At 38.3% G+C, this 26,326-nt stretch overlaps 1 protein-coding gene across 1 annotated transcript in view; it reads right to left on the bottom strand.

The window, feature by feature from the left end:
* Positions 1 to 10,083: 10,083 nt before the first annotated feature.
* The window catches only part of LOC140239414 (kynureninase-like), a 58,735-nt gene continuing 42,492 nt past the window's right edge, over positions 10,084 to 26,326 (bottom strand). Inside the window, exons 10-14 of the mRNA XM_072319253.1 lie at positions 24,297 to 24,370; positions 23,370 to 23,422; positions 12,816 to 12,901; positions 11,897 to 12,130; positions 10,084 to 10,365 (exon numbers count right to left, since the gene is read on the bottom strand). Of these exons, the coding sequence (XP_072175354.1) occupies positions 10,219 to 10,365; positions 11,897 to 12,130; positions 12,816 to 12,901; positions 23,370 to 23,422; positions 24,297 to 24,370 (594 nt within the window). The 3' untranslated portion in view covers positions 10,084 to 10,218. The remainder of the gene's footprint in view (positions 10,366 to 11,896; positions 12,131 to 12,815; positions 12,902 to 23,369; positions 23,423 to 24,296; positions 24,371 to 26,326) is intronic.

Below are 26,326 nucleotides of genomic sequence, written 5' to 3'. Positions count from 1 at the left end.
TTGAAACATTGTTTCGAATATATTTGGAAGATTGTTTTTGTTATAATCATACATAAATTGTCCTAAATTAAACAAATACAAATCATTAATTTTCAATATTTTATGCTCATAAAATAGTGGGTCAGTATGGGACAAAAATGCAGTATGACATATGATACGGAGTGATTTCTTTTGCAACAAAAGTAATTTATCTAAAAGTGTTTTATATGTATTTCCCCACGGAAGAATACTGTAATTTAAATATGGCAATATTAAGGATTAATATAATATAAGCAGGGACGACAAAGGAAAACAAAATTTAAGCTTATTAATTATACCAATATTACGTGAAATTATTTTACATAGGATACTGTCAATATGAAATTTCCATGAAAACTTATTGTCAACTATTATTCCAAGAAATTTTACATGGGAAACATTTTCGGGTGGAGTACCACTGATCTAAAACAATGTCAACAGGTAATGCCTCAGTTGCTAAAAATGTGCCACCTCTGTGATTGGAAAGAATATGTCCTGTTCGTGTGTGTCGTCTCCGTTTCTGTAGGAGAGAAGTTCATCACGTGGTGTGTGTCTTGCCCGTGTTATCTGGTTATGGACCATTTGTTTGTTGTAGCCTCGTTGGATGAAATGTTGTGCGAGTTGTTGTAGGTATTTGGTTAAACAGATTTATGTGTATGAATTATATAATGTACGCGGATGTGTATGTATGTATGTATGTATGTATGTATGTATGTATGTATGTATTATTAGAAGTGTATTAATATGAAGAAATTGTAACTGTAATTTGGAAGTTTTTATATTCAATTCAATTCAATTCAATTCAAACTTTATTTCATTTTTCGAAAAGAACAAACATTTCACTTTCTTTGGTGACAGAGAATAAGGTTACATATAATCAAAACAGAGTATAGCGTTGAGAAAACATAATTGTGGAACCTTGGGGTAACAAATAATGTTGTAATGAAAATTGACTAAAGTGATATAGACGATATAACATTACACAGAATATCGAAAAATGGAGGGACCGACTAAAAAGGCAATGCTTATAGAATGTGGGCCCCTCAGGTACAGAATGTCAATAGAAAATGAACTGATGCAAAAAGGGGAAAAATTGGGAATAAAGTCAGATTAAAAAAAGTCTGGAAGCCCAATAAGAAGACAGAGTAACAGACAGACACACGTACACAGGCGAATGGACATTAAACGAGACTGGGACGATAAAACTTATAAAGGGGGACTTAAATACAAGACAGAACGAGACAAGACTGTCATAATAGGAAGACAATACAACGGACAGAAAGGCAAAACAGATCCAGCGATCCTCGACAGAACTATATCGAAAAAATAATGAGATGCGTGGAAAGGATACGGAAATATGGAAAAATAGAGAGAAATAGATGCGGAAGTAATACAAGTAGAATCGAATCTACTCTGTAAGTGTCTCAGGACAACAGGGACGAGAAAATATGTGACAGTATATCATTGGTAATCAAAATTCTTTGAAAAGAAATTAAAATGAGCCAACAAGCTGATTCAATTCTGTATTCTGCAGTTCTGCAATTCAATATTGCCGGATGGTTGAAAAATTGAGTATTGCAGTCTTTGATTGATTAATTGAGAATGAGCCTCAGTATAGAAACGCCCCCCCCCCCCATACACACAAACACATACAAGATACACCCGACCATAACTTTTACACAGACATCACAAGACCGCACTCTTCTTCTTCTTCTTCTTCTTCTTCTTCTTCTTCTTCTTCTTCTTCTTCTTCTTCTTCTTCTTCTTTATAAGTACAGGCCACCGTCGGGTGTATTTTCGTACTGTTGTGCTGTGCAGGCATAATAATTATGTACAGTGTCTGGATTAAGAAAAATCTACATGGAACTATGTGCGGCTAAAAAAAAAAAAAAAAAAAAAAAAACCAAAAAAAAAAAAAAAAAAACCAAAAAAAAAAAAAAAAAAAAAAAAAACAGGCATCCGTGTCTTAACGGAGCTGGGTCTTGAGTACCTCTCTCTTAAAGCTTGACAGAGAGGTACAGGAGACGGTGGCCTGGGGTAATGAGTTCCAAAGCCTGGTTGCATCTGGGAAGAAGCTTCTTTGGAGGACTTGTGTTCTTGCGAATGGTACTTGGAGTTTCTGGTCGTGGCCCCTGTTTGAATGAGATATAACGATGGGGTCAGAACTGTTGCGGGAATGGATATCATGGAGTTCCTAATGCAGTAAATCATTGCAACCTTTGCCTGTGCTCTTCTTTCTTGCAAGGATGGCCATTGAAGTTTAGTATGATCGTTTGTTTTTTGTTAAAAATGTGTTGTAATTATGTATGTTTTGTATTTCTTGATATGTTGAGAATATTTTGGAATGTATAATATTGAAGGTTAGTTAAGTTTAGTATGATTCAATATTTAGGTTGATTTTGTTTATACGTTGTTGTCATTGACTGTGTAGATCCTGAAGAAGGGCACTTCGCCCGAAAGCTTAAATAAAGGGGTGCAACCCAACATCAGCCACGTCTATGTGCAAGTTTTGCTGCCAATTATATTCATATATATATATATATATTTTCGGCCAGTTGGCATGTACAGATGTTGCTACGTCGGGCAAGTCTTTGGTATGCTTTCTAGAGATCTTAACTTGATGAGAAAATCTGTTTCGTTACATATGTAATATTAAAAATCACAAAGTCATCAATGAAAAAAAAATGCAACTCATCTGTGTACACTCTGTTCATTAATGCCATGTGGATTGGAATCACAATTAATTGCAATCACAATTACTTGTATCATGCATAACATGTGTATATTCAATGTCCCTCTCACAAGTCCAGTGAAGGCTTGGTGGTATAAAGAGATCTTTTTGGTCTTGTCCCAATAGTAATTACCAAAGAAAAAAAAAAATCATAATACCCTCTGTTTACTGATATTACACAACTCAGAACACTATTCAAACACCATACTTTTAAGAAACTGTTATCCATGACCGAGTAGACTGCTTGATACCATAATATTTCTTCTTCTCTTCACTTATCTGATCCCGACATTGCTATTGAATGTGTGTGTTGCGTGTGTGATAAGAGCATAATAGTGTGTGTATAGTGTAGGGCTGCGAAGTTGGTTGTGTGTGTGTGTGTGTTTGTGTGTGTGTGTGTGTGTGTGTGTGCGTGTTTTCTTTTGCACAATATACCATTTAAGGACTGTACTTTGTATAATACATGTATTGTTTTGGGCCCCACTAACAAGCAGCACTAGATGCTTCAAAGGGGGTCCCGGCATTAATTTCCTGAACACGTGCATGTAAAATATATATGCATTGCTTTTGTTTTTATTGTGTACATAATGTACTTTTGATTTATTTTGTGCCGAATAAAATTGAATTGAATTGAATATTTGATATATCCAACACATATACATGCCAAAATGGCCCCTCATCATTTTTATGCGTGACCTTCATAGCCTCTATTTTACTTGTTACCTCTTTTATAACTGGTCCCCATGGAAGACCAGTGGTGCCAGAAAGGTGCAGCTGATTATGGGCTATCCAGCCGTTATCTTTGTCTAATCTTACATTCTATTCTTTTTCGTATACATATCAATGATGTACCATACTCTTCCATTTGCTATATACATTGTATGTATGTTTAATTTTATGCATGTATCATCATCCTTGTACTATTATTTCTTTTCTATATCTGTAGTATGTTTACGACAGAAATAAAAAAAGAACCTCATTATGTGAAATATCACATACAAATCAAGCACACACATATACATACATACACACTCATAAACACACGCACACACACATTCATAATTGAATCAGCAAAAAATCAACATTTATCAAGCAGAGTAATTAAAGTTATTGAAAGAAATATAAGCCTACATGGAAATGCAATAATTATGCCCGTTATAAGGGACAGGAAGGGGAAAAAGAGAAAATGTGTGTATCAATTATAAAATGATGAAACAGGTCCAAATCACCTGGCTGATTGAGTGCGCAAACATGACCAGGCATTTAGATCGTTTAACATACTTTTGCTTATGACAAGTCATTACAGAGTACAATACAGTGTAACAGAATATTGGCACTTTTCCAACGCGATCGTTACCGGGCTAGTTTTTATCATTTATTCATTTACATTTATGATGATGGTGATTTATCAAATGACAAGAATTTGCTTCATCATACTATTAAGCAAATAATATACATTATTTTGTTCTGGGAGCATTCATGTAATTACCCACACTCGGTACCTTCGAAACAGTCTAAAAGCCCTCACCTATATCGATCGCCTCGGGCGTGTTAGACAGTTCCCAATGTACCTTGTATGAGTCATTCTTACTAGATGCTTTTACTAATGTGTACTATATGTGTATCAGCATACAATGACCAAAAAAGAGCCAAGAAAAATAAGTACAGGGATAAAGCATTCATCACACACGTTCCTGCAAAATCAAATCGCGCACATTCTGCTCACTTTCACACAGTTTCCCTCGCGTCCGACAAACAAAAAAACAAACAAAACACATACACCAAAGGAAGCCTAAAACACACGCTCTTTATGTTCAACATGCTTTCACTTCTTTAATTAAGGCAGTTCTCTTTTTTTTTCTTCTTTTTAGTCACTCTCTTTATTTCTTCACTCTGAATAGATTTGGCAAGCTTTTGCCACAGCTCCTTCATTTATGTACAGTATTTACAAACACAAAAACAAACAAACACACACACACACACACACACAAAATCATCCCCTATGAGCTGATTGTAAGATTCTCACAGACTTTGGAAAAGGGCCATAATGAGGCGCGGTCAGACTGGCAAAAGATCGCGAAGTTTAAGATCGCGATCTTTAAGATCTCGAAGTTTTGCCAGTGTGACCGCAAACTTCCCGCGAAACTTCCCGCGAAACTTCTCGATCTGTTTGCGGGCGGTGCCTCCGAAGCGCGAGGCCATTGTCATGTACAGATGTGCATTGTTACGTCACAATCACTAGCCATCGGACGGCGCACTCTTGCTTGCGCGCGTACCAATGGCCCAAACTTCGCGATCTTAAACTTCTTGATCTTTTGCCAGTCTGACCGCGCCTTATTATGAGTTTCCATTACTTCACAGTATTTTTGCAGGACATAAATGTCTTTCAGAGGACTTGCATACATTTTTGGTACTTGTTTGTGCATTTGATGATGGCTAGAAGAAAAAAAAAAACGGAAAAAAAAAAACACATACAAAGAAATGGATGGGCATTTGTGAACGTGGTAAGCATTTATGACACTACACATAATGGAATATTCAATGTATGAAAAGATATTTCTTTTACATTAATTGCATTGTTCAACAACCCTCATGCAGTTGTATATCTGACCAGAATATGTACATGTACATATAACAAGAGGTCATACATGTACATGTATTCGTTATTCCAAAAGTTCATGATTCCAAAACACACAAACTCTGTATAGGTACCTATATGTTCACTGACTCGAAAATGAAACAGAAGAAAGGTGCATATCAATGAACCTTCAAATTTATGAAATGTATTTTGTATTCAGATTAATGACTCTTTGGAATAACAAACCTTTCTTCAATTTTGGAGAACAAAGCTTCAGAATAACAAACCTTAGTTCATTTTGGATTAACAAAAATTAAGAATAATGAACCTTATTTCATTTTCGGCATGAAGAACCTGTGGAATGATGAACGTTCGGAATGACCAACCCTTGGAATAACACACTGTACCCACACCAAGAATAGCCTCTCCTCATCTCTGAAAACTGTACAATAACGCTGTTCACATGGTGTGGGTCTATTGGTTACGATAACATCAGAAGCACAGCATCCACTCTTACAGCAAAATCACACAACTGAAACCTGAATTCAAGCATAGTACCATTAATTTCCTGCCATACCTTACCTGAAGAGGTGAACATGACGATGTAATGGCAATTGCAATAAACCATTTATCACATTTTTTTCTTTTAAAATGATACTGCTGCCATAGCAACAGCATGTCAGACTCTTTAAAAACACATTTTGCACTTGAGCATTGGTCATTTCATATGGTATAGATAAAATTGCTTATTACAACTATTATTAGAGTAATTTGCTCCACATGATCTTTTTAGTTATAAAGATACCATGGCAACATTTGCTCAATTAAATACAATAACTTTGTGTTGTACACAAAGCCATCACAGCTACTCAAACTATCAACCAGTTCCTCCCGCAATTTTCTGAGAGCATTCAACGCTCCAAAACAAGATTTTTTTTGTCTGTCGACAGAGAACGGACAGGTTGGCAATCTATCTGTGCGAAAGCAGTCAAGCAGTACATGTATCCCCTTTCCACTGTCAACTACATGTGCCATCGAACAACGAAAATATCGATCAGGTGCGAGGTAGGTATAGAGCGTGCGCTGATGGGCTCACAACCTCTTTACTTGTACATGAAAGAGGCACCTGAATGGGATCAGCAAAAATTAAAATCTACTGGCCTTTGTCTTGATCGCCACATACATCTTTATAAATAGAGTTTTATAGCAAAACAAAAGCACACTACATTGCAAAAAAAAAAGGTAAATCATACTGTGATACATGCAGATTTCATACAGACAGAGAACTAAACTGGCAGGAGAAACTCTAATCTGTCTATCAATGGCATATTTCTGGGCAGCTTAACACAAATAAACATGAATTTAGGTCACAACTACAGGCACTCTTGTCTACATTTTGGGAACCTGGTATACCAGGTTCCCATATATCAGTCGACGCCACAGGAACCTGGCATACCAGGTTCAGGTTCCCGTAAGGAACAGGCTAAATTGCCAGTACGAGTACCAGGATACTTCTTTAAATTTGCAGTATTTGTGAACCATGGAAGTTGTTCAATCTATAAGGTTTGGGGTAAAAGAAAGAAGAAGAAGAAAAAAAAAAAAAGAACACACACAGTAGACTCTGCATTCGTCCAATATCGCCCACGTCGAACATCTTTTCCAGTCTGATTTTCTTTTGTTTTTCATCCTACGATTAGAGGTCGAATTTTCTCTGAGTCAAATTATGTTGTACGTTCCAAGAGATTTGACGAAATAGGCCAAGTTAACTGTACTTCCTGCCATAACCTTTGCACATTTAGTTTGGCGAGGGGATTGTCGAAATGTCAATGTTGACATGGCAGCTGAGAAAATAACCATTAGGCACATATCTCTCTACTAACTGGAAGTAGGCATTCAAATTCATTGGACTATCTAGATGTTCAGAGCTTACCCTAGGTTTGCGTACGGCCATACAGCACACTTAACATGATTCTACTGCAAAGCTCCTATCACAGTGCAAACCAAAGTCACAGATTAATATTTGAAGAATTTGATCATAAAACGAGTTAACTCTATTCTCATAAACTTGAGATATATGTGATTAAAGCTGCTCAAAAACGGACTATTCCTTGTTTTGTAACAAGTGATTTATCACTGGTAAGGCTTTATTTTGCTCTATCTGGTGATGGACGCTCTTAACCCGTTCCTCCTGCAATTCTCCGAGCACCTTCAATGCCTCCAGACGAGATTCTTTTTGCAGGTCAACAGAGAGCGGACAGGTTGGTAATCCACCTGTGGGAAAGCAGTCAGGCGGTACATGTACCCCCTTTCCATGGTCAACTACATGTGACATCGAACAATGGAAATATAAATGGGATGCAAGGTATGAAGAGAGCATGCGCTGATGGGCTCACAAACTCTTTTGTTATACACAAAAGATACATGTGAGTGGGGTCAGCGAAATCAACTACAAGTGTATCTACTGAGCTCAACCCTTGATCGCTACGAACATCTTTAAAGGGAAGGTAAACCCAAAGAGCAATGTGGATTGAGTGAAAGCAGCAACATTAGCAGAACACATCAGTGAAAGTTTGAGGAAAATCGGACAGTCGATGCAAAAGTTATGAATTTTTAAAGTTTTGGTGTTGGAACCGCTGGATGAGGAGACTACTAGAGGATATGACGTATGAGTGGACAACAATACAAAGAAAATATAAAGGAAATTCGACAAAAATTCACTTTTCTAGAATAATGAAAGAGCAATGGACCAACCGCTTTCAGAAAGCAGGGGGAATAATTGCTACCCTTAACATATGGCAATATCAAGTTGATGGAATTTGTAATTTTCATGAAAAATGGATTTTTATAGTATTTTCTTTATATTTTCTTGGTATTCTTGTCCACTCATACGTCATAACCTCTAGTAGTCTCCTCATCCAGCGGTTCAAACACCAAAACTTTAAAAATTCATAACTTTTGCATCGATTGTCAGATTTTCTTCAAACTTTCACTGATGTGTTCTACTAATGTTGCTGCTTTCACTCAATCCACATTGCTCTTGGGGTTTATCTTCCCTTTAAATGAGTTTTACAGCAAAACAGGGATACACTACATTAAAGTTAAAGGGAAATAATATTGCAATACATGCATTCATATCGAAAAAAAAAAAACAGGTATGGATAAATGAAACTCTAATCTTTCTATCAAAACCAGTTTTCTTTTGCAGCATAACACAAATTAACATGAATTTAAGCCACAAAAGCAGGCACTCCTGTCTACATTTTGGGAACCTCATATACCAGGTTACCATACATCAGTTGACACCACGAGAAGTACTGGAACGTTGTACATTGTGATGCAAACTACTGTAGGAGCTGACATTTTCACAGCAGCATGAATTTTGCAAATCACATACTGAATGCAGAACACACTGCATTTTGAAGTAGGCCTACAGGAAGTCACCAAGTACAAAATATTTGGTACCTAGGGGCAGTGCGTGTATTGCTGCTTGCAACTAATTTTTATTTCTTTCATGAAAAGTGAAGAAACTATTACTAAACCCTTGTAACGGGAAAACTCACTATGTCCACGAGGAAGCAGTTTGCGAAAAACACCTGTATGTTAAAAAATATCAGCTCGTAGAGTATGTGGCCACTGCTCCTATTGCAAAGCCGTCTGGCCATGACCCTCTTAGGCAGTTTAACATAAAAGGATTCTACCAGACATTATCTTCTCCATTCTCCCCACCAATTTCAATTTCCTACCAGCACAACTGTTACATCAAAATTTACATCTGGTCCATGTTTTGAAAACTATACAATACAAAAGAGATATTATACATTCAGATGATAAACCTGTTAAAAGAAGAAGAAGAAGAAGAAGAAAAGTACACGTTATGTCAAGCAAAATAAATGCAATATAAACTAGGGTGTGTGCATTCTTAATAGTACACAAACTGTGCAGTGTTTGGAAAGTCCTGTCATATAGCTCTGTACAGAAAATTATGAGAGAAAAAAAAAAACGAAGTACAAGAGTCAAGCATAAAAAGAAAATTTGTCCAACATACTATATTTCAAATTCATTGAATGCAGAAGAATTCATAGAACACAACAGTGAAGTCTGAGGAAAGTTAGACTATCCACTTTAATAACAGTTATGAATTTGTGACATCAGCACTGGGTAAGGAGGCAATATAATATGTGATGTCATGATTATACAAAGATATAATAAAACATTTAATGACAATTCCATAAAAACTAAATCTTTATAAAAAGTACACACTCCCTCTACATGTCACTGACATGTAATTGTTAGGTGTAATATCATTCTACCTGCCTTCATCAGGAGGTAAATCAAGTGCTCTTTCATCATTTCAGAAAAATCAGAATGCAACTCAATATTTCCTTATAACCGAATCACATTATTACCGCACATTCTGACCTGCAGTTTGGCTGGAAGTTATAATATTCTTTTTTATTCTAAGTTAAGTAATCTTTGGCCTTATGAATTATTGAGAATTAACGATCATCTATTTATCTCTAGCCTTCCTACTAACTACTCTATATCAACACTGAACATTTCTAGCTAAAGATGTGCAGGGAAGGTATAGTTCGTTTTCTCCATTTACTAAAATCTAGTGACCTTTGATCTTTGGGGTTTATGTACCTTAACTCACTCTAAATAACCACATGTAATTTAGGGAACTTGAACTCAGCACCAAAAAACTCCACAAAAGGAGGCTTCCTCTATCAAGATAATGATCTTTTTTCTTTTTTTTTTTGGGGGGGGGGGAATGATGGACAGATGGAAGGACAGATGAAAGGATAAATGGAAGGAGATATAGAAGGGCAGACAGACAGTACCCTTTCGAATAGGGGCATGAGGTACGACAGAGGTTTATAAAGGCAAATCCCTAGTCGAGCTCCCTGTCAAGATTATCCGGACTCTCGGCAATTTCCATAATGGCGTGCAGGGCGTCGACAAACTTCCAGACGTCTCGGAAGCCACAGTACAAAGGCGCGGGTGCGATCCGGATGACGTTAGGCTTCCTTTCATCGCACTGTCGGGATTCAGATATAAAGATGCAAAGGGTTAGCCCATCGAGTTCTGGGGTAACTTGTCTGTTCAAGACTTGATCATCTTTTTCACGTCAAATTGGCAATGCTGAATAACATGTCATATCCATTATTGACAGAAGCTATAATGGAACTGACTGAATTCATTAAATCTACACAAAGTAAGGAAAAGGTGCATTACAAAACCCTGCCAAAATGAGACAGACATGCTAACTTTTAAATAATCTTCTGAAATGTGTTGCTAATTCAAGGATCACTTATGAATTCAACAATTTTATAGAGGATTTTGATAATGCTGCAGCCCCCCCCCAAAAAAAAACATTATCAAACAACAACCAATGAGCACACCGTTACACTATGTTACAAGTTGGACATTTTATGACCCAGTTGATGTTGTTTTAATGCCAAAGCATATTTTTGCAGAGACAAACACATCACCCAATGTCATGGGGATGATTTTATTTTGTCATGTGACTGCTCTCTAACCAATCAACCTGCACAAGACTTTGTGTTGTGAGATATGATGTAGACTACCTACTGTCTTCTTCATACACTAGTAATGAGTACACATCAATCCATATGTTTCTTTGTGAAAATCTCATAACTTTTATCAAGCAAAACAGGAATGAAGGGGGTTTGAAAGCAAGTAATGAAATTAATGAAAAAAAAATGTAATTGAAACACTATTAATGAGTAAACATCAATCCACATGTTTGTTTGTGAAAATCTTATAACTTTTAGCAAGCAAAACAGGAACGAAGAGGGTTTGAAAGCCCTCCCCCCACTCTCCTCTTTTAAGGGTGTTCATTTGCCAAACAATGGTCCTCCTCAAGGACTACATACACATGGTGTTACCGCAAACCTCCCTTCCTCGTTTACATTACCATGCAAACTTTCAAAGAACACATAACAGTACACTAGTAGTAGTAAGACAAAATGTGTTGACTGCAGAGTGTAGAAAAATCAGTCGCACAGCGCGAGCTTGACACACAAGAGTCATACAGCCTGTGAGTCACACAGCCCACAAGTCATACTCCCCACAAGTCATACAGCCCACAAGCTAGACATGAAGTGAACTAGGCCCATGAGCTTGATGTCAACCAAAATAGTCTCACAGGCCATACAGTCCATAAGTTAGACACTAAGCAAATAAGGCCCAAGAGCTCAACACTAGGCAAATGAGGCCAACAAGCTTAACACTACACACTAAAGGTCCACATGCTTGACATTATATCATGGGGCTTAAAGTACGTTGTGTCAAGTTCATGGATCTTTTTGGACAAGTGCCAAGATCACGGGCCTTATTTGCCTAGTGTCCAGCACATGGGCCTGTTTTACTTAGTGTCTGGATCTTGGGCCTGTGTCAGTTGGTTATAGGCTCTATAACCCATGGGTGCATGACTCGAGTGTGCATGACTCATGGACCTTTTTTTCAATGTCGAGCGAGTGGGCCATATGACTCGTGGGTGTATAACTCATGGACCTTTGACTCCCTGAAATCAGAGCAGCGCTTACCACTATGCCTCGTTTCATCATCTCTTCATGGATCCTTTCAATGGATATGGAGAAGTACAGGGACAGCTGGGCCCCTCTTTCTTCCGGGTCCCGCGGTGTCAGGATGGTGATGAACTCCTTGGACTTCCGCTGGGGACTGGTCCTCCCGAAGTGCACGTCCAGCAGGTGTTCAAGGTAGGCCGTCAGGAGGCGGGACTTGGTCCGTAGCTCCCGCATGCTGGTCTTGTTAAACACCTGTGCATGGGGTGGACAGGAGGAGGAGGAGGGGGAAGATGGTGTTAGAGATAACAGACTCGGTCCAGGAACATATGAACAAGCAAAGCAGTTCACAGGTACACATTTTGTAGTTCCTTAGCAAACTTTCTATTTTGCTTCATATTCATGTTTTCTGGGGGGGGGGGGGGGGAGTGGGGAGGTCCAGAGGTAACTTACACATGAGGTCGAGTTCTGGTTTGAATCAACATTGACGCAACTACCCTAGATTATCAAATTATTTCAGCTTAAATGCAAACTAGATAAGCACTCAGACAGCGCAGACCTGCAGCAAGTACAAGCTCATTTTCACGCATCTGTACACATACAGTGCTAAAAATACACGCACTAACGCACATGCTCTAGTTGCTGCTAGGGTGAGGCAGGCCGCATAGCTGAGGGTTCATGCCGTAACAAAGGCTTCTATGTTGGGAAATCTGGCAATTTTTTCAGCATGCATAATGGGTGGAAATCATTGATCTCTATATATGGACGAGCAAGATCATCGGTGGAAAGTAGCCGCTTGGCAGAGGTCTGTGCTCTCAGAGTGCTTCTCTAGTTTTATACTGGGTCAGGAAATAGAAGTTTACGTATTAATCATAGGGGCAAAATGCCTTCACCTTATGTGGGATGTGGGGGGGGGGGGGGGCTTAAAGGTATAACTTACATCAAGGCTTGCTCGAAGCGGACAGGTGGCAAATATCGATGGGTTGCTGATGCGAAATCCAGATATTCCTGGGCTCAGTTCAAGCTCTACATATTAATCAAAAAAAGAAAATGAAAAATAAGACTTTAAAGAGGGACAGAAAGAATGCTTTGACATAAAAGCAGCTATACAATGTGGCAACATCCAAGACAAATCAAGCAGAACATTACATAATGAGCTCTTTCTAACCCTGACAAAATATCTTATGTGAAATATACTGAAGGTTCATTAACACATTTATGGAAAGGGCATATGCAGTTGCCTAAATATGAAATTGTGTCACACACTAAAGCAAGATTTAATGGCAATGCACTGCTGCAGTTAAGATCACAGAAGAAGGCAATAACTGGAGGTAAAGATGTTTGCAAAATGGATGTTTTCAATGAAGGTGGGGGGAGGGAGGATTTAAAATACCAAGGAATATGACACACAATGCAAAGCATTTAAACTCTTTGGCATATGGCAATTGTGGAAACCTTGCACTGGGACCCATCTTTAATAGCAAACTGAGATTAACACGTAATTTTGCCAATGAAAATATTTCTATACATATTTTGATTATAAACCTTTAAGATATTTCTTTTTTCTCAAGTTCTTATTCCTTGCGCTAGTTTAAAAAAGAGCGTAATCTGTGATGCTTTCCACACAGCAAAATGTTCCACAGGTACAGCACACGCATTTTGTATCTGCTTAAGCCAGCTGCCTTATAAAGCAGAGTGCAATGATAATTTGGATACAGATAAAACTAAAGGTGATACAGAGAAGTATGGACAGAGATAGCCTATAATCTAGGCAGAGGATGCAGCTATGATCTTAACTGTGACGCTAAATGTCTGATATGGCGAGACTACGAACAGTGGATGCAAGCGAAGCATCCACCGGCTATATTCACTGGTAGTCGTTTTCTTATCATTGATTTTGAATCTGTGATGAAAATTGTCACCAATTCAAAATCGATAATGGGGAAACAACTAAAGCAAGACAAATGGATATAGGAGGTGAATGCTTCTACTGTTCGTAGTCTTGCCACATCAGACGTACCGCTATGATAGCAAAGACAACAGTCTCGAAGCATCAGACATTAAGCATATTAAACAGCAAACTAGAAATGTCGCTTTGGCGACTGGTATGCCTCCGCCATAATGCATGATTTTCCCAATAGGTCTAGATAGTACATGTGGACACTGTGTGATTACATTTTCACAAAATTGGCAAAATATTGGAATGACAAGTTTGTCACAAATGTGTTGAATGTTCACCTTCCTTGATGTAGGTTTAATTGGATGAATAAGAGAGCATGTATCTAGGGATTTAAGGACTTTAACTTGACTTTGAACCATTCATACATTTAGGCATTGAGTAATTTTCAAGGTGCAGGTGTGGAGAAAAAGTGCAATTTCTGAATTGAATAGTAAATTGTTACCATTTTCATCTGGCCCTTGACCCTAAAATTCATGAGATAATTACTTTCAGGTAGAACATGCATAATATGTACTAAGTTTCAAGGTAACTTGAGCCACTTCCGAGATATGGAGGAAAAAGTTAGTTCAGCACTTTCAATTGATCTTTGACCTTTAGACCTTTGAGGCAAAAAGAGAAAAAAAAAAACTTTCCAGAGAATTTCTATTAGGTTACACACGCATACACCAAGTGTAAAAAAATAACCCTGCTGGCATTGCATAAATATGAGGGTAATAGTAAAATTTTGACCCCTGACCTTTGACCCCTGACCTTTGACCCCATGAACCCTACATTCTCTACATAATCACTTCCAGTCAGTACATGTATATACTATGTTCCATGAAGATACCTTGAACAATTTTCCAAGGTACAGAGAAAAAAAAGAAGTTTTAATATTTCTACTTGACCTTTTGACCTTTGACCTTTGACCTCATGACCCAAACTTTCACCAGAGAATCTTAATTGGGTAATACATGTATACACTAAGTTCCAAGAAAATATCTTCAGGCATTCAATAGATATGGTGGAAATAGTGAAATTTTATGTATTTGACCCTGACCTTTTGACCTTTGACCTTTGACCTCATGAACCAAACTTTCACCAGAGAATCTTAATTGGGTAATACATGTATACACTAAGTTCCAAGAAAATATCTTCAGGCATTCAATAGATATGGTAGAAATAGTGAAATTTTATGTATTTGACCCTGACCTTTTGACCTTTGACCTTTGACCTCATGACCCAAACTTTCACCAGAGAATCTTAGTTGGGTAATACATGTATACACTAAGTTTCAAGAAAATATCTTAAGGCATTCAATAGATATGGTGGAAATAGTGAAATTTTATGTATTTGACCTTGACCTTTTGACCTTTGACCTTGAGCATGTGCACCCAAAAGTTGATAGGCACAACTTCACCCCCTAATACACATACATGCCAAGTTTCATTAGAATACCTCAACAGGTTTCGATAGTTACCTTGTCCACAAAATTCATTACGGACGGACGGAAGGACGGACGGACGGACGGACGGACAACCCGAAAACATAATGCCTCCGGCACCACTTCGTGGCGGAGGCATAAAAAAGATTAGCTGCATCTTCTGCCTAGATTATAGGCTAGGACAGAGATGAATATCCAATGACGCTCACTGGGAATGTGAACAAAAAAAAGTTGAATTAACAGTCCCTTCTTTCCCACTGGATATAAATACGCATTGGAAAACATGCATGAGCCTGTTTCCCCACTTGCCCAAGCTGGAAATATATAATGCATTTATAAAGTTTTAATTGCCCCAACAGCTTTTCCCTGATATGACACTGTAATAACTTACCCACATACACCCCTTAAATTGAAATGGTTGAACTTCATGTTCACATTGTCTCTGTTCAAAAGCAGTTATTCTTTTTCAACTTTCCTTTACAAAACATTTTAAATACTACGAGTGGACTTTCAGTGACAGAGAGAAGTCTGTTGTAAACTGCTTCTTTTTGACTTGCGTCAGACTTACATTGTAGTCAAACTCAGCAAAGGTTTGAGCGTCAGCCAATGGAAGACTTCATCACTTCATCTCATTTGCATATCATGTGGTTGCTATTTAAATAATGTCGAAAGCAAGTGAAGCTTAAGAATTTCATAATTTTCTTTATAGCAGGTCATAACTTGATAATGCATCCAACGTTTCTATTAGTTGGATCAACATAAACGTGTGTGCATGGTGTGAAATTGTGCTTTGATAATATGACGGGTCTGAATGCAAAATCAGATGAATGCCATTTTCAATTTTTTTTTTTTTGAAAGGTCATCATTAAGTAGGGAAAATCAAGTCTATTCAATATCACTGCACTCGTTACATCACAGGAAATATTCTTGAAAATGCCATCAAAATTATCATCATAATTATCAGATACATTTCAATTATTTTCTTTGATTTTCAACAGTTTCAATCTCAATATCACAAGTTGATATAAATGGATATATTGGTTTTTGCACTGAAATTCTTCACATCGACAGTTTGATAAATCTTTGCTTTCCCTATCCACACACCAGCATACATAAGACCCAAAAAACAAAACAAAATAAAACAAAACAAAAAAGACAAAGAAAACCAGTCGCAGATGTGATATAAGCTCTTTCTTAGTCACTATGGGCAACACTGACCTGTGCTAAAGCAGTTTGTATTAGCTATATTTGCATACATTGTAAGATTTGTGGGGTCGTTGCTTTTCATGTTTAAAAGACAAAACCTTTGTGTTTCCAGATTAATCAAGGTTATTCTGAATAATCATTTGATTTCTGTGATATATGTGGATTCTACCAAACAAGAAAATTGACTAATTTGAAGGCAGGTGAAAATTGTTTCCAATTTGGACATGAGTAGCAACGATCTATACACGAAAGCGGTGAAGGAATCTATTCTGTACAATAATGATGTTTTCATTCACTGCTATACACAGAGCAGTAGTAGAAATACAAAATGCATGAATAAGCATTCAGGTATCTTATGTTGTTACAGTTTTTCTTTCTTTTCTTTTTTTTTTTTTTTACAAGTAGCTAGCAAAATGCAGTATATGCAAATGAGGTTTCTTCTGTCTATGACGTACATTTCCCTCCCCCCCCCCAGGAATTATTCATTGCATTAAATACAATGTACTGCAAAACCAAAAATATTCATGGCATGAAACTTATGAGATTTGAAACAAATGGCCTTTTCGTGACATGAAACTTTTGCAAATTGGCAACTGGCATTCAATGCTCTGAGTTGACAAAACTTTTGAATGCATTCCAGTATAGCAAATCTTGGTTCCTCACAAAGACCCCGTTTACAGTGCGAGGCTCGGCCGCGGCTCGGCCGAGCCCAGCCCCGCTTCAGTGTAAACGCGCAAAAGGCCAAATGCGAGGCCAAAATTGGCCTCGCATTTGGCCTCGCTCTGGAGGTGGTCTCGGGCCGTGGCCGAGCCCGGCCCCTTCTTGGTGTAAACGCAAACTGGGCCAAATACGTGGCCAATTTTAGTCTGGCTTCCAGACCCTCTGCCCGTACTATTTCGCTATTCACGACATTAACCCCCTCAACATGGAAAACTAGTATAGTTTAAAGTGGTTTTGTCCTGCAAAGGATTTTTCCTTCGGCAAAGGCCTTTGCCCAAATATTTCATGAATTTTACGACACGCCAAAATAATAACTTTGATTCCGACACAAACAGGATGTGAATGCGCACATTTCTTAATCTGTTACTGTACTCCTGGGACCATGATTGTGATTTCAACCACTTGCAAATTGTTGGGATGTCACGATTTGCTAAATTTATGGTGAATACAGTTATGAATTCTGTCCCTTGTAGTACAATCCAACTTCAGATATCTGACCGCCACTTTTCACATATATATCGTGATGGGCGCTGGTCCTGACATGGCCAGACAACTGAGGTTGGACTAAAGATTATACCTGAAGGATACATTTTTCCCCTTTGACTGATACCACAGCTACATTGTACTGCCAGAGGTATGAATTTCAGGCACAAGGCACAAGGTCTAATCCATGGGTGCGTTCGAGCGTTCTCCTAAAGCGAATCGTACCGTACCCGCGCCAGAGGAGTGTACTGTACCGTACTGTGCCGAGCCAAAAGTGAACCACTTCATGATGTGCTCCTAAAGCATACCAAAAGCGTACCAAAAGTTTGTTGTAGAGCATGTGCGTATCATGCGCATATGTCACAATACAAAAACATCATTCTCTTTTGTTCGGGACAGCTGTAAGTAGTTCAAGCGTGCCAGGTGAATGCCCCTTTTGCTACAAATGCTTGACCTCTTCTAAAAACAGCTCATGAGGTACACTTTCTCAACAGAGCGCTTGAACGCTCTAAATCTGGCACAGTAAGTAAGATACGCTTTTGTTCAGTTTGGTACGTGTACGGTTCACTTTAGAGCGCTTGAATGCACCCCATGAAGCGTGAGTAGCACCTACTCTCTTGCATGATTTCTTGGGAGCATGTCGACTTTGCGGAGGGTGGCAAACCGTTACACCACTAAAATGGGTGCCAAAGCAAAATAAACCAAAGACAAAGATGCAAAATAGGATTACATCTCTCTTTAGAAGCCCATAAATAAAAAAGATATGGTGATTAAAAAAAAAAAAGAATAAAAAAAGAGATGACTGTTAAATCTCTTTATGCGCCATGGTGTAAACCCCATGAGTGCAACATTATTCTGAGACTGCAATGCAAGCATGCTTTGGGCAGACATTCTGTTTTTTCAAGTCGTGTAATGTTTTGTAGATTTTTGTTTTGCTGGACATGCACTAAGCAAAGTTGTACAGCTTTGCTATGATGCATATCTTACGACAAATCTATGATTTTTTTTTTTTCTTTCATATAAACCATTAGCTAGTACATTATTGTACTGGCATGACTTTGGCACACAAAACAGTGACAGAAATTTTGAATCTACTCATAATTATCCAATAAGAAACACCACATGATATTCCATCACCACACAAAGCAAGCAACAGGTGTGAGGAATGAAATCATGAGTAAAGCTTTCATTGTACTGTGGCATTTGGCGATTTATCAATCGGTTTTGGCAGGTTTGTGTGTTTGAGCAAAACATGAGTCGGGCGTGCGAACATGGAACATAAAGAGTTAAATTGTAATGTAATGGGGGAGGGGGTTGGTATATTGAGTAGCAAGTAGCCCATGCTTTAAAAAAAAGGAACTAAAGGACTATTCAATATGTGACTTTCCATTGCAAAACCTACAGGAGTTGCCAAGGTAAAGTTTTAGATTATATGCTTTGGTCAGCTGACTCAACAAAGGTTTCTCAGCGTTGAAATGACGGACAAAATCTGTCACACCTTTGGTGATTCCAGTCTAGCGAAATGAATTGTGCACTGGAAAAAAAAAAAAAAAAAAAACGATTTGCTCTCAAATCTCCTAATATCAGCTGATTCAAAAGGATTTAAGGTCAATCAAAACTTGATGTACTCATTGAGCTATTAAGAATGCTATTTACAATTTCTTCCCTAAAGCAATGCTACCACTAAGTTTTTAAAATCATTTGTCTCATTGTTAGGAGTTTACATAACTATCGTGCCAGGTAAATTAATAGCAACTGCTTTCTACTCTTCTTGTCAAATTACCACTGCACATTCCCAGATACATTTTAGAGCTGAAATGTCATTTGTTGTCGCAATCCACGGACTTTTGACCTAGAGAAATTTGGCACAAAACATAATCAAAGTCTACAACCATGCATAGCATACCTCAGCCAGATACAAAGAAAACCTGTTGTGCAATTTTGTCTGAAATTGTGATAACAAGATCAGAGATAGGAGGAAAGTCAACTAAAACAAACAATTTTTGGGGGGTGGATGCACAAAAATCAACCGTCAACATCCAAAACCGAACTATTTTCAGACCTAGTGGATATAGAGTACAGTGTGACGTCCTGGGGATTTTGCAATACAAGGCCACGTAGGAAAAGTCTGCAATATACTGTAATCATATAGTTACTGCCGAGTATCAGACCAGATGGGCAAGGTACGTGGGGAGATGCCACGAACGGAGGCAAAGGCGCAGGGGGCTGCTCGGCTAATGCACAGACTTTGTAGGTTAGGAAGACAAGAGAGAGATGGGGGAGGAATATAATACAGGAAACGGTATCTCAGAGGCGAGTTCAAGTATGGAACAACATGCAGATTCCAGTGCACCGACAGGAATACTGCCAGATGCACATAAAACTTCATATGCCTGCACTCATGTGGTATATACGTACAGTACGAAGATATTGCATGTTTAGAGGTGTATTACATAACACTTGACATTCCAGGGGGACGTACATGTACATTTTTCCTAAAAGATTACATTTGTCTTCGAGGGGAGAAAATATAACTACCAAGGGACTACTAAAAGTTACAATACAATGATAGACAAGGCAATATTTGTTATATCATAGGGTCTACATAACTGCACATTGTTTCATTCTAACTTCATCAACAGCCGGTCAAATTCTGGCAATGTATTGTCCAACATGATGACACTGCAGGCAATATAACAATTCTAATTGTTTGCTGCATTAGTCACATGACTCTATTAGGACCAATCACTGAACAGTACCGGTATGCATGTACACCATTTAACATATTTGTGACCATGCATCACAAAAATAACAAAAAGTCGCACGCCCTGATTTGACATGAGGACTCAAAATAGGTGATTATTTCATTATTCCATTATTTCTCAAGGAGCAATACTTTTTCTACCATATTCTAAAGTTTGGGATCATAAAACAAATAGGAAATTTTGCTTTTAGCAGTTTTTCTACATCACTTAAAAAAAAAAGAAAATTGTGATTAGATGTGTCTTTGAGGCTCCTTCTCATTCCTTAAAAACCCTTTACACACTCTGTACAATCGCTGTACTTTCAACTCTTACGTATAACTTTTGAAAGGATGATGCTACTGCTCTGAAAGTTGGTATTAGTCATGGATGGAATGTGTTGATAGAATATGCTCAATGTTTGCTTTGTAATCTGAAAGTTCCCTCATTGTTGTTGCTAAGGATTTTTTACATTCTGTTTTTTGTCACATTCATGGCACAGATCACGGCTTTGGTAAGATTAATTGCTTGCATAGACCCTTTACTTCAAAGCCTCTTTTTTTCAGTACACACTTTCCAGAGTGTGTGTTTTCTTTGCAATATTTAGATAGGTTTTAATAGGAGAGTCCATTTGAATTGAGTTATACTGTACACGCTGTTATTTTCAAGTACAGACATTTTCGCGAATGAGGTGGTCTCCAACCTTTTCGCGAGGTGTTGTTTTCGCGAATTGAGATTGCGGCTATCGTATGTGTACTACGTTACCCTAGCGCATGGTGACATTTTCGTGTGTTGTTAAATTCGTGGTTCAAAAGTGATTCGCGAAATTTGCGAAAATTAAACCCTCATGAAAATAACAGCTTATATACAGTACATAATTTTAAAGCTTGAAGTGTACTCTTTCAGAATCTGCCTGTAACTAAAAATCCATGTCTGGCAACTTTTGGTTTTGTGATGTAAGGTCACATTTTATTATCAGACTTCACAAATGCCTCAAAATTTGAAATCTACAGAAGGAGCATTTAAGTCCAACCGTAGACAACACAAAAGTCTGACAGTGTGCTTCTCAACATAACACTATGTATTAGATATCGGCTGAAAAAAACAAATGGTTGCAGTTATGCGTAGAGTGGCTGAACCATGCAGAAATTTGTTAGACCTACAATGTGTAGCAAGTCATTTTTGAAGTATTCGACTAAACAAGCTGTATTACAAGTTGCAAGCAAAGCATGCATGCTACACATTATTATGTCGCATATTTGCTGAGATTGGCCTGACTGGAGGTTACGTAACAACAGAACATATTTCTTGCCTGAATGAGAGAAATCGGAAAAGCTTTCGTTGGTAGCAACAGCTCATAGTAATCAAATGGTGTAGATGATTTAACACCTTTTACAGTGATGTACGTACGCTGCAAACAAAGGCAATCAGAATCTGGAGGAGAGGTTCCAGGGAGGAGGTGTATTGATTGCAAGCCACACTCCTCGTAGATGAGTGGGAGATGCCCAGGGGGGTTGAAGACGGTTCCCATGACAACGACCAGCCTATTTCAGTATATTTATGACCTATCTATACCCATGAAAAGAACAATTCCTGCATTGCTTTAAATGTCAGCTGACAATGGAGAACAGGGAATAAAAAACAAACAAACAACTGTGCTGTAAGTCCTGTGTCCAAGTGCAAAAGAGCTCAATAAATGAAAAAATAAAAAAAACTTTTTGTTGATGTATTGGTCATGAGACATGAAGAGACATGTTTCCTTGTTGAGGATGATATATATATATATATATATATATATATATATATATATATATATATATATATATATATACATATTTTATTTATTTTTGTTTTTTTTTCTTATGACACATACTCTCCATAGACCCCAGCTGCAGTGAGCTTGACCCTTACTGTGCCAGGAACTTTGGACAGTGTGTACAATGCTATGGGGGTTTTCTGTGCTAATCCCCACTCAAGGGGTTAGGACTGGTCCTGAAACGGTTGCAATGGTCTGGAGTCTCTACCATTAACTTTTGTTTGTTTGAGCAGCTTGCTGCCAGCATGGACTTACTACACTTACAGACTATGAACGGCAGTCTTTCTTTGATTCATTATCACTGCCGTCACCTGATTATGTGGATTTTAATGATAACATTCAGATGTTTAGACAATGATGATTGCGTAATCGTGCATCGTTACTGACAAAAGAGCTATTTCCATCATTTCAATCTTATTTGTCTGAGGTGCCTTTTAAGACTCAACTGCATTTATATAAACACCAATGATGGGGAGCAGCAAACCTCAAAACATGATAAATTTGGTCATAAGATATGTAATTACTGAAGTAGACACTTGTGGACATACATGCAACATTGTTTAATAGTAGGATGTATATGTCGTCTACCCTTATTGTCCATGTTTACTCTGAAACAATATGTGGAAAATAGGAAAAATTAGATTACAAATCACATTCAGCTTGCCAAAATATTTGCTTTCTCTTTTAATACACATGCATTTTGCAAATAAAACTGCTTGAGCGATGATTTCCTAATCTACACTACAACTGCACATGTATTTTTCTTGATTTAAAAAAGAGAGTTACCATCTTCTGTGCATATGACTTTTAGATTTTTCAAAGCGCTATTTTGTTTTCAATCAGGCTGGCTGTCGGCAGTTATGATGAGATCAAAGCAGGAAAGCATGTTTAAAAAGTTATTGTGACGCTTCTCGACAAAAAACAGGTGCGTGAATCAATTTAACGAGTGATGAATGTCCATGTGTAGTACCGTCCACGCTGCCAGCAAGTATCATAATGATATTCATGGATTCTTTAGACGGCAGCCACTCCCTAATAGTTCAGCCCTCTGGATAGTCTCCACACCAGCCCACTGTGGCTATAATCTCTTGCATTCCAGTGTGCATGTTTTATCACTGTCACTTTATCGCTGGATACCAACTCACCATTCGTCATTGCAAACCTACTCTTGAATTGGTGGCCCCACCAACCGATGAGTCTGCAGGACAAACAGAGAGAATACAAACTAATCGAGCGAACAGCTCGCAGAGCAATTATAGTAATTTAGCAGTAATTTTTTGTTGACAATGAGTCGTATCCAAAGAAAATCTCTGAACTATAAAGTCTGTTGGTGATGCTAACTGCAGTTACAAAATACACGCACACACACACACTCACACACACAGGCACACACTCACTCACAAATAATAAAGGAACACAAGCATCAACAATGTACATATACTGCTTTGTATTTAAATTCTACTATGTTAACTAAAATAACATACAGTAACAAAACAATAACACAAGTTCACATGTTCACATTGTTTCACATATCTGACACATCAAATTGATCTAGACCACGTAAAATGCCAGCTACAAGTGACAAGAATGGAATCGAGATACAATGTTTTCATTATACTGTGGCATCTGGCGATTTGTCAATTGGTTTGGGCGGGATTGTGCGTTTGAGCATGATACGTGAACTTGGTATGCCGTCGAGTGAGCAGAGCGTACGAACGTGGCACATAAAGAGCTACCCAGGGCGAGACTTGTACTGGCTATTGAGTCACAGACCAAGAAGAATGATATTTATGAGTTTATTATTTTTTTTCAGTCATGTCTGGAAGATGTGTGAGGCAGTGACATCATCAACTCAACTAAAACATTACTCAACTAACACCCTATCACAACCCTAACCCTAAGCCTAAGTCCTTAGATAAAATAAGACCGAAGCAATTGGCGCAGGAGCAAACGTCACGTCACCGTGTTCTTTCGCCGTAATTTCGACATGTCAAAGGTCAAACGGGAAGAGCACGCCCTCACTGACAACATGATGAGTCACTGGGTAAGGTAGCGACTCCCACTCAACTCACTTTGGAGGGATGGTGTGCGCAAGTCTGGAGTGTAAGAAGGCGCCAGCAATTGACCCCGCCCCAGAGTTCAGGTACTGTGAAGGAGATAATAAAGAAGAGGTGGTAAATCAGGGTAATACACACAATTTGGGGCACGTCGGTTAGAAGTACAAATGCAAGAAGTCACTCCGACTTGTGCGGTGGCACTCCATGTTAAAATTCGCTTTAAAAAAATACTTAAATGGATGGTATAGTATACAAATATCGACTGCTGCAGAGGGAGATGGTAAAACTATTTGCACCGAGGTGATGTCTCAACAGTGCTATGTCCCGAGACGAAGTCGAGGGACATGGCACTGTTGAGACATCACCGAGGTCAAATAGTTTTACCATGGCCCGAAAGAAAGCAGTCGATATTTGTTTTATATCCCTCTCGAGCATTTTACTAGAGTAATGACGGTTCCCTTTTGGAAAAGTGTGCAGGTTTTGTGAACGATAAATCTAACGTTAGGCCGTAGCAGTGCAGCAGCAGTGCGTGCAGCGCGTAGCGAACGACACCGCTGCGCTGTTGTTGATTCCTACACAGAGCTACTCTACAGCGTGCAAAACTCGGAAAGATCGAGGAGGTCCAGGACTACGTTAGAAGTAGGCCTAGAGCGGCTTCGTTACCCAGATCATCTTCAAAATCGGTTTTAGTTTATTCCTAATTCGTACCTGATATGGTGTCCTCCTGCGATCATTCTTCCGTTACTTGAAGCAGTCACTTTGTCAAGTGAGCTGAATGCATTGATCACACGTCCACTAACGTTACACACACCCACGCCATCGCACCACAGATTTCTGAATGCTGTCGCACACCGCGCTCTAGCTCTCTTAGCGCTAGCTAGCTAGCTACAAGCCACAGGACTAGACTGTCGCTCAAAAGTATCGCTACTACGCGCACTGCGTATATTCTTAAGTGAGAAATGTAGATATCGATCACACGATCACGATTGGGTGCAAATCGTGGATTCCCAAAAGTACTATATCCCGCTGGCTAGTAACCAATTGCACCGCATCCAGCTGCTCGTAGCTATCTAGTAAAACTACACCATGTTCGTGCTCTGTACAATCCTATGGCAAGAAGCTTTGCATGAGGGATATAATATTGGTTATGGTGAGGCTCCAGCTTTTAACTTTTTGCAAGATACTTAGAAACCACATTATGAAATGATGAAGACCATAAAATTCTAAGAGAAATTCAAAGTTTATTTGATGAAAATCGGTTTTGAAATGGCAGAGATATCCAAAAACAAAGTAAAACAAAGCGATCCTTATAAAAGGCGGGTCCCACCTTTTACTAGAATCACTTTGGTTTGGATATCTCAGCCATTTCAAAACTAATTGTCATCAAAATAAACTTTGAATTCCTCTTAGAATTGTATGCTCTTTTGTATTTCACAGGAGGTTTCTCATTATATAAATGATCATCATCGAAAAACGTTGGAAACCTGGAGCCCCATCTCAACCGAAACTGTACCATTCTTTTAAATCAAATATAATCATGCAACTCATAGTTTCAAATTGCTCAACATTGGAAACATGAGTCATATAGATTACAATTATAATCTATCATGATATAATGGATAATACACAGAACAGTAACAGTCTTTTAATATGATAAAACCTCTCTCACACACACAAATATGGAACTATGGAATTCTTACATTTTACAAGTGTGCAAAAATATACTTGACTAAATCACTGATATGGAAACTTAACATGGGAAAAATGCCCCTTGCCCATAATTCTCATACTGGTTTGCACATGAAGCTTTTATTTCACACAATCATCCTTGTCAAAAAACTTAAACAACTATAAGTTCCATCTTCCAGTATAGTCATTATTTAGTATACACCTTAGCACTTCTCAACCCTTTATAACCCGAGGCCCACTTTGGCTCCTTTAAAATTTTTTCGAGGCCCAGCTAGATTGAATGAAAAATCTTTTTAATTTAATTTTTGGCTGGCATCACGTCCCATCTGCGAGACCTTTGCGGCCCACTGGTTGAG

This window comes from Diadema setosum, chromosome 16 (genome assembly GCF_964275005.1).
Source record: "Diadema setosum chromosome 16, eeDiaSeto1, whole genome shotgun sequence".
Taxonomy (NCBI): Eukaryota; Metazoa; Echinodermata; class Echinoidea; order Diadematoida; family Diadematidae; genus Diadema; species Diadema setosum.
Note: the sequence above shows the minus strand (reverse complement) of the source record. Positions and strands in the feature narration are given on the sequence as shown.